Source organism: Microtus pennsylvanicus, chromosome 1, assembly GCF_037038515.1.
Source record: "Microtus pennsylvanicus isolate mMicPen1 chromosome 1, mMicPen1.hap1, whole genome shotgun sequence".
Lineage (NCBI taxonomy): Eukaryota > Metazoa > Chordata > Mammalia > Rodentia > Cricetidae > Microtus > Microtus pennsylvanicus.
The window spans coordinates 58,454,829-58,464,292 of record NC_134579.1 but is presented as its reverse complement, the minus strand read 5'-3'; the positions used below and the strand labels follow the sequence as shown (position 1 = coordinate 58,464,292).

The following is a 9,464-nucleotide window of genomic DNA, read 5'->3' as shown; positions in this document are numbered from 1 at the left end:
AAATGGGTTAATCAAGATGTGAGAGTTAACCAATAAAAGACTAGAGCTAATGGGCCAGGCAGTGTTTAAATTAATACAATTCCATGTGGTTATTTCGGGGGCTAAGCTAGCCAGGTGGCGGGACACAGCCCACTGCTCCTCATTACTACAAAGTGGTGCCCAACATGATGGACTGACTCCACACAAAAACTGAGAGGGCTTAAAAGGGAATTCTAGACACACACACACACACACACACACACACACACACACACACACACCGAAAAAACAAAAACCAAAAAAACCAGAGTTTAACACAGCTTTTTGCTGTTTGCTAGGGCGTGCCGTAGAGAGATTTCCTGATTCAGCAATAGCAGCAGAAAAAAAGCCACACCATTTTAAAACGAGGCTTCCTGGGTCCTGCCGCCAGCACAATTTCGGCTATGGAGCGTTTGTGGGCTCAGATGTTTGTGTGCTCACCCGGGATTGGGAATAAAGTAGCGGAGGCCATGCCCGTGGCTCAGCTCTTCCTGCCTGGGTAGGCAGCAGGATCAGGTCTACTAGAAAGTGGCGGTTTTGAAATACCAGTTTCGGGGCTGTGCCACCATTGCGATCTCTGTCTTGCTCCGGTAGGAAACAGAGCTTTTGAGTGGGGTTTTGGGAGTAAAGTGCTACAGCTTGCTTGCTTGATGGCAATGTGGACTCGCTGTGTGCCTGGAACTGCATGTGGCTCAGGGCACCAAATGGCTCTGAGGCAGGAGTGGCTCTGCCATGCTGAACTGTGCTGATCTCAGCTAGGAACTATCATAATTATCATAATAACAGCACAGTTAAGGTTTAGACTGGTCAGGAAACAGGCGGTACCATATTACCCCTACATGGTGCAGCTAAGTTTTTAAGAAGCACTTAGCATTTTAAAAAGTGCTCCTGGACAGTAAAGAATATAGAGAATAAAGTTAATGCCTTAAAATAAAGTTAATGCTTTTAAAAAAGGGTAAAGTCTTTAAAGAGACAGAGTACAGATAGTTATAGATTAAAATAAAGAAAAATAAGCCATGTAAAATTCACAGAAAGCCTGGATTCTGTGTATTATTATGTTTTCTTTAAATTTTTTGACTGTGAAGGAGCTAAATACAGAAAGACATTTCATTGTGTTGTCTGTTAAGCTAATCCAACATATAGAAAGATGAACCTCCTACACCATTTCCCCTTTTTCTGTTTAAACAAAAAAGAAAGACTTTTACTTTAGCACAGTAAAATTACATATAACAAAACAGTTATCAAGGCACGTCTGAAATATTCAAGGAAAACCACATAAACTTCAAAACAGCGCTCAGAAACATCTAACCCAGTTACTGGGTCCGAAGAGGAAAAGTCTCTGCCCAAGTCTTGCTGGTTGGGTGGCTCTCTCTCCACATCTGAAGGGGTGTATTTGTGCGTTGGGCACTTTTGCTTCTGCTCACTTTCCAAAAGCTGCATTCTCAGGAAGTGATGTATCTTCTCAATATCTTTGAAGCTGCCACACACCTTGGCAATACCATCCTCACCCTCCACGCTTCTGACGCCAGGGCAGACAGAGGCTATGTGTGCCCTCTGCTCTTTGGAGAGCAGCTTGCAGTTCAGCTTAGTGGTCACAGCAAGAAAGATCTGAAAGTTTAAAAGGCACAGGTACAAATTAGCTCTCTCAGATATGACCCCCTTCAGGAGAACACCCAGGAACACATAAAAGGCCACGATCTTTATTTCTTGTCTTTTATTTTTTTTAATCTGCTGAGAGGAGCATTCAGCTGCAAGTCAGGATTGTCAGCCCCATTTCGACACTAGACTCACCTTGGGGGAGTTCAAAGATGAAGTAAACAAAGAAAGTCAAGGCCAGGTCTCATTCCAGAGGTCTAACTCGTTTGCAATGAAGCCTGGGCACGAACATTTTCTAAAACTCATAGAAAAACATAGTCTAAGATATCTATGTCTAGGGGCACCATTATCTGTTTGACCCTAGGAGCTAAAGGGGGGAGAGAAGGCATTGCTGCTCTCTGTGAAGTTGCTGTGGTCCTCAAAAAAGAGTCTATGAGCCAGGCAGTGGTGGTATACACCTTTAATCCCAGCATTCGGGAGACAGAAGCATGAGTATCTCTGTGAGTACGAGCCAGCCTGGTTCCAGGACTGGTTCCATAGGTACTGAGAAACCCTGTCTCAAATAAATAAATAAATACATAAATAAATACATAAATAAATACATAAATAAATAAATGGTTTGTGAGCTTGAAGGTAGCTCTAAATCCAAGCATTGCCTTCCTCCCTCATCAACACATTTTTTTTTACTTACCCTCTTACTTTAAGGAAATCCCAAAGCACAAAACACTTAACTCATACAAAGTAACTAAATCTTTTTAAACCTTGGTTTTTAGAAGTTCAGGATGTTGGGCGATGGATGGTGCATGCCTTCAATGCCAGCACTCAGGAGGCATAGTCCGGTGTTTCTCGGTGAGATTGAGGCCAGACTGATCTACAGATTGAGTTTCAAGACAGGCTTCAAATCTTCATACAAAGAGAAACCCTGTCTCCCCTTTAAAAAAATTTAAAAAAAATAAAAAGCTGGACTCTGGTGGCACACACCATTACTCAGGAGGCAGAGACAGGCAGATCTCTGTGAGTCTGGTCTATGAGACCTAATTCCAGGATGGCTAGGGCTGTTACACAGAAAAAGAGCTAGAGAGCTAGTCAGGACAGCCTCCAACGCTACAGAGAAACCCTGTCTCAAAAAACAACAAAACAAAACAAACAAACAAAAAACAAATGGTATGTACTCTTAGATGATGATAAAATATATGGTTAGATCTGTTACAACACACTGTATATGTGATTTAACTCTTCTTTAAAATATATTCTATATAATGATTAAAATTTGAGATTATTGTCAGAGTTCACAGATGTGACAAGGTGGTGTTGTTCCACCTTGAATAAGGTTAGAGAGTTCAGACCTGTTCTTACTCCTCCAAGGTTACTGACAGGAGGTTTGACCCAGAGTGGCTACTGTCCACCTGCCGAGACAGCTACTAACAGGATGTTTTCACCTAGGGCATGGTTGCTTGATGCTTTGGATATTTGCAAAGATGATCACTTTGTTTGTTCCTTGCATTTTGTTAATAAGGCCTTTTGTCTCCTCTTTGGATGGGGTATATAAAGCCAATGAAAAATAAACCTGGGTGGATTCAGTATTCACTGGATTGCCTTCCTGACTCCAGCCTGTGACTCTATCTTTTCTTTTGTATCTTTACTTTCTCTACCTGCCATTTCTTAATCCCCAGGGTTCCCTCCAAGCATAGACGAATTAGCTAGGCAGGACCTGGCTGATGTTGTCGCCTGGACGTGGGACACAGCAGGTTACAAAGATCAGATTCAAAAAGTTAATCAGTAACAAAAGCTAATGTAGAGATTTACAGTACCCAGCCCTTCCTGTAAGCTGTTTTTCACTATTATCAGTTTTTATTGTTAAGCTTCTATGCAAAAGGGAATCTTTCTTTACTTCTTTGTCCTTTATAAGCATAAAGCTGATCTGCCAAGTTAAAACCAGATAAAGTCAAAGTGGAGGACTCTGGGCAAAACATTCCCCCACAACCTCTCAGCTTGGATCCAGCTCTGCAGGCAGATCCTGTACTAATGTCACTGTAGTCATAACTCAGATAGACCCAAGAGACAGACAGTCCTCAGATATTGAGAGAACACAGAATTTAAAATATTTCATTAAAAAGGTGTTGTAATTGAGAGACAGGTCAGTGAAAGATTTATGGCACAGGTGCCCCTAGAAGGTCCCACTGTAGGTTGGAGAGGCCAAGGTGAGTGGGAGACAGACAGATAAGCTATGCGGAGAGAGCTTGGGTATAGAGTTTATTTAGTGGGTACGGGAAGGTGTGGGAGGGTGGGGGATATGGGGAGAGAAAGGAGGGGACAAAGAAAGAGAGGAATGGGGGAGGAGGCAGAGGCTGCCTTTTCAGAAGAAGAAAGGACAGAAAGAGGAAGAGAGGAGACAGGATATCAGTTTGCCTAGGCAGGAAGGGGGAGATTGGGAGTGGGAGGGGCTTGTCTCTTAAAGTGACAGGGTACCCAGGTGAGAGGGAAGGCCAGCATAATTATAATTATTATAACAGTCAGCTCCTGGCACTTTCCCCCACTTCCTCCAAAGAATATGGATGGTACAGAAGAACCTCTACATGGAGCTTGCTTCATGAATGGCAGCACTAGCCACTGAGCCAAGCTGCCTTTCACTTTGACTGCTGTAAGACTCTCTTCAGACCCTGAATGATGGGACACTGGAATCAACTGTCTCATATTACCTAGACAACAGGTAGCCTGGTCTTCCTACAAGCTCTGAATCCACAGGATCTTCTGAAGCCTGACAGGTCTAGACCTAATAGCAAGAGACTGATGTTGCCTTCAGTGACCATGGAGGATCCTGGGGAGTGGCTGTCTAGGGAGCCATCAACTAAGTTTCTGTCACTGTCAATCATTAACTCAGATAAAATCTATCCTTCTCAGGAACTCTGATGCAGTTTGACAACTTAAAGGTTAGAGGGCTTATAAGCAGCAACCAAGGCTTCAGCTGCCTTCTCAGTTCTCTGTAAAGTTCAGCTCACAGGCCTCACTCTCCTAGAGCCAATACTAAGTCTTGACACAATTCATCTTCCTACCAGACTCAAAGAAGAGATAAACTCACAAAACAGATTTCAGTACAACTTCTTAACGTTCCTTTGTTTAAATAAAAGGTGTTTTAAATAGCAAAGCATAAAAGATATGGATCTAAGAACCTTTTTAGGGTCTAAGAAGGTGTTTTAAGGTTTGCAAATGCAAGTTATTAAGGTGTACAAATGCAAGCTATAAAGGTCTGAGGAAAAAGGTTTAAGTGCTGATAATCTTAACTTTAATCAGTAAAATTCTGATAAGCCATTGATCTAGCTCTGGCAGAGTACTACCAGAATCATCATAGCCACAAGCTCAAGATTTCAAATTCCCCTTGGTTATTTTCTAGCTATAGACTCAAAGATATTTGTCATTGTGCAAAAAACATCTGTCACAGTCATTTCAGGCATGAATATTCTGCAATTTCTACAATGTAAATACAGACCATACACAATGGGAATGTTAATGTGCTAAAACTTAAATCTTTTCCCAAACTCAATGAATTCTTGTAAGTTTTAGGAAGTCAACTTGGATTCACGTCAAACATGTGAGGTGTACCCCCAAAAAATAGGACTTAAACAGCTAAGGCTCCCCACCTTTCCCTGGTTTTGGCACCTCCCCCAAACTTTCTCAATTACCAGGCCCGAAAAAAATTTTTTTTCCTAAGCTTAACCTTGTCCTCTGCTCTGTCAGCATCTTGTCAGGTCCAAGAGGTACCAGATGGTTCCACATAGCCTGGAGAGTAGTGAAAAACCAGTAACCCCAGGTCGTAGCCAGGGCCCCCCAAGAAGCACCAAATGGTTCCACATAGCCTTGATAGTAGTGAAAAATAAAACAGTAACCCCAGGACATAGTTAGAACCCCAGCTTCCCCAGGTCCCTCAAATACAGCTGATGCCCAGATCAGCAGGAAGTAGTCTGGAGAACTCAATGACCTCATTCCCTAACCTGCCACGCCTTCTTGTAGGCAGGTAGTAGCACCCTGTCCCTTTAAAAGGCGAAACTCTACTTACTTCTCTCTCTTCTTCCTCTTCCCATTTCTCTCTCTGGATTTCTGACTCTCTCTCTCCTCTTTCTTCCCCCATTCCTGTTATCTCACTAAAACCAACACTTAAGCTCTGACCATTTGGCGTATTTGTCTCTTACCTGCCTGAGTTCCCACATTCAGTGCTTTGGACTCACCTGCCGCCAACATCTCTCTCACGCAGAATCATAAGAAAAACAAAAAAGATAGCATGTACTAGGCTTTAGTCAGCTCCCATAACAACTCAAGGCAGTGACCAAAAATGACAGTTTCTGTTATCTCCCTGCCTTGCCCAAGTATACCCCAAAGGGTAAAACTATAACCACAGCCAATTAAATTGTACTTACGTAACTGTTGCCTGCTTAACCAAATGTATTTGAGGTGACCTAATTGTCACTGAAACTCATCTTGCTTGTGCTTAAAAGGAGTCTTTCCACTCCCCTCGGGGTTGTCGCCATTTTGTACAGGTGAATGGCCTCACATACGCTGATAATAACACTTCTTGCTCTTACATACTGATTGAGTCTGGGGTCTTCCTTCAGCGTTTCTTTGGACCCCTACACTAGGTCCTTTAATTTACTCGTGTTCTCTAGATGAAGCATCATGGGGGTTTGTTTGTTTACACCCTGTTTAGGATGGTGGCTCTGTCACTGTTCTCATCCTCCTTTATTCTTCCCGCACTTGTCACTGGAGAGAATTCTATTATACATCTGTTTACTCTGCTTTGTTTCCCTTACTCGATGTCAAGGCCCTAAGAGCAGTCCACACTGTGCCTGTGCCCCCAGCCCTACATCAGTGTCTGTCACACCTTAAGCAGTACCTATCTATTTGTTGAATGCATTTTGTTAATGGCTGGTGCCTTCTCATCATTTAAGCCTCAGGCTCAATATCACCTCAGCAAGAAGGTCTCCCATCTTCCCCTTGCATGCCTTCACCCTGTTCCTCTCTGACGCAAAACTCCTTTTTTATTCTCCTACCACATCTCTGTCTTTGAAGTGCTTTTTTGAAGCATTTCATTTACCTGCTTATGGTCTGCTTATGGTACCAATACAGGCTACATGAGGACAGGAATCTTGTTCCTGTTTATTCACCTCTGTAGCCCAATACCTAGAGCAGCACCTAGCTCACAGCTAGTGCCCAGCTAAGGCTGCTGGACCAAAAGGGCAGAAGCAGTGACCTAGGGGCAGTTGTAGCAATAGTGCCAGCTCTTCTGTCATACTCACCTCCTGGACAATAGCGTCATCAGAATTATAAACAGTCCCTTCATCAGACAGTGCTTCATCCAGAGACTGGGTCACAGATGGAGGTCTGGAGCTTGGAGCCTCAGCTGGCTGTGTCACAGATGGAGGTCTGGAGCTTGGAGCCTCAGCTGGCTGTGTCACAGATGGAGGTCTGGAGCTTGGAGCCTCAGCTGGCTGTGTCACAGATGGAGGTCTGGAGCTTGGAGCCTCAGCTGGCTGTGTCACAGATGGAGGTCTGGAGCTTGGAGCCTCAGCTGGCTGTGTCAGAGACGGAGGACTGGGTCTCGGGTCCTCCACTGGCTTTTTCGTGGTTTCCAAGAAAATGGTCACAGGTTTGCCATCAACCACCATCTGGTGCTCTCTCTTTTTCAATACTCTCTCCTTAACTTCAGGGAAGACATGAAACACACATTCACACGGAAATGAGAGAGAACTTACAGATGACACCCAGTGTCCTCTCTGGGTTGATTCTAGGAACTTCTGAAGGCACCAAATCCAGAAATCTCCCTTATAGGTTTGGACTCTCACACAAGCTACCCATATTCTCCTATTTGGTTTTTATTTGCTTGGTTTTTTTTGTTGGTTTGTTTTTGAGTTATGGTCTTATGATGTAATCCTTGATGCCCTGGAACTCCCTAAATAGACTAGGCTGACCTTGAACTCACAGATATCTGCCTATTTCTCCCTCCAGAGTGCTGGGATTAAAGGAGTGTGCCACCACACTTGGCCTCCCACACACTTTTAAGAATTTCTTGACAACTTTAATCCCTCACACAAGGTAAACACTCTGAAGTACATGTTATGTTGCATTGTTTATTTGGATGAATCCTATAATGCAGCACTGTTGTCTAAATTTCCTCAATATTGAAACGTTCTATCCTGCAGGGAAGTTCATAGAGCCAGAAGGTGAACAAATTAAAACAGCTTGAGGAAGTTCCTGAATCTGACCAGATTCACTAGGTTCCTCCCTGCTAGAGTAATCAATAAAGACTGCTGAGAGTCCCTCTGAGACTGGCAGGACAGAGGGGCAAGGAAGACTCAGAAAAGCACCATTGACTCTAAGAGAAGACAAGCAGTTATGACAACACCAGACCATGTACCTGAAAGAATCAGAAACGAACTGGGTTGCCTGGAAGAGGTTTGGACCAGAGCTACTTGGACCTGCTGAGGGCCTGCAGCCTATGCAGTGTGCTCTAGCTTCCCAGGGTTATGAGCTGTCGCTCACGCTAAGCTGCGCTCTGGTGCTGCAGCTGTCTTTGAGTCATTTCTGCTCCTGTAAGAAACCTCGATAAAAGCCATTGGTTCACCAAGTTGAGCTTTGGTGGGATCCTTCTTTTGGTCTGTGTAGGTTCCTTATCTGAGGTGAGTGGACATGTGTGTTGTGTCTTGCCAGGAAGAGTTTTGTGTCCCAATTAGAACAGAAGACCTGAGCACTTGTGTCTGGCATTCTGGAATAGCAGGTTGTTGATGGGAGAAAGTTATCTGGAACTCAAAAGTAGTCAGCATAAGTTTTACTGTAGCACATCATTTGGTTATTAAAAGACACATTTCTAGTCTGGGAATGAAGGTATACATTAATAATCCTAGCACTTTAACGGTAGAAGTAAGGGCAAGGGGATCACAAGTTCAAGGCCAGCCAAGAGCAAGACCCTGTCTCAAAGTGATGAGGGCAAGTCTACGCTTATGAATTGGTCTTAAACCCTCATCTCAATGACATAGAATGATATTGTATAGTTATGTAGGTAAACCCCTGCCAAACTAATAACCCAAAAGTTCAGAATAATTTCAATGTATATACAATAACTGTTTCACAGATAAGAATACATGAGAATATTCCCATTGTACATCTTCAGGGAGCTTTTGGCTTTTTTTTTAAAGGGATGATATATTACTTTTGTAATCCTTAGAAACAAGCCAATGGAATCGTTATTTACAACAGAAAGGTGCTTTGGGTGTCGTTCAGTTGGAGGAGCACTTGCCTGGCTAGCACAGGACTCTGAGTTCCTGCTTCAATCCCCATTTCCACACTTTCCTTTCTCCTCTCAAGGCTGTCTGCTGGGTAACTGGGCAACTCAGGTATCAAATGGAAACTATCCCTAGGAAGCAGCCAAACCAAGTCAGGGGCTGGGCACATTGAAAGCGCTGTCCCCTGCTGTGTGATAGAGAAAGTCTGTGGGCAGCAGCGGCTCCCACAGGCAGTGCCACACTCCCGTGGGCTCTCCTGAGAAGCACGAGTGGGTCTGTTTGGACACCTGCACCAGACCCTGGCCCGGTTCTGCTGTCCCAACTCACTTGCCCTTTCTAGGAAGTTCACCTCCAAGGTGTAGGGGGCGCTGGGGCCCACGGGCTGGACACCGCACTCCCAGCCTGCGGAGGCCTGGCTCTGGAAGTATATCTCTAGTTTCCTGTGGGCCCTGCAGATGGACTCCCGCAGCTGCTGGAGTAGAGGGGACGGCGGGCAGGGACTGGAAGCTGTGGCTATCGGCTTCTGGCTCACCTAGCGCTTAGGGACTGTGCACCTCACAGACAGAGCAAAGAGTCCTG

General features: G+C 44.3%; 1 protein-coding gene across 2 annotated transcripts; it reads right to left on the bottom strand.

Annotated features, from left to right (window-relative positions):
• Positions 1-273: 273 nt before the first annotated feature.
• LOC142845770 (E3 ubiquitin-protein ligase DTX3L-like) lies at positions 274-9,464 on the bottom strand. 2 transcript variants are annotated; one of them, XR_012909985.1, is made up of 4 exons: positions 9,235-9,464; positions 6,903-7,306; positions 2,376-2,545; positions 1,498-1,626 (listed from the first exon to the last, which is right to left on the bottom strand). XR_012909985.1 is itself a non-coding variant. In XM_075965110.1 (2 exons), the coding sequence occupies exons 1-2, from the start codon at positions 7,269-7,271 to the stop codon at positions 1,225-1,227; spliced, it is 771 nt and encodes a 256-aa protein (XP_075821225.1). In that variant the 3' UTR covers positions 274-1,224. The 2 variants fall into 2 exon arrangements, 1 of the variants encoding a protein (XP_075821225.1); XM_075965110.1 differs by lacking the exons at positions 2,376-2,545; positions 9,235-9,464 and having other exon boundaries at positions 274-1,626; positions 6,903-7,271.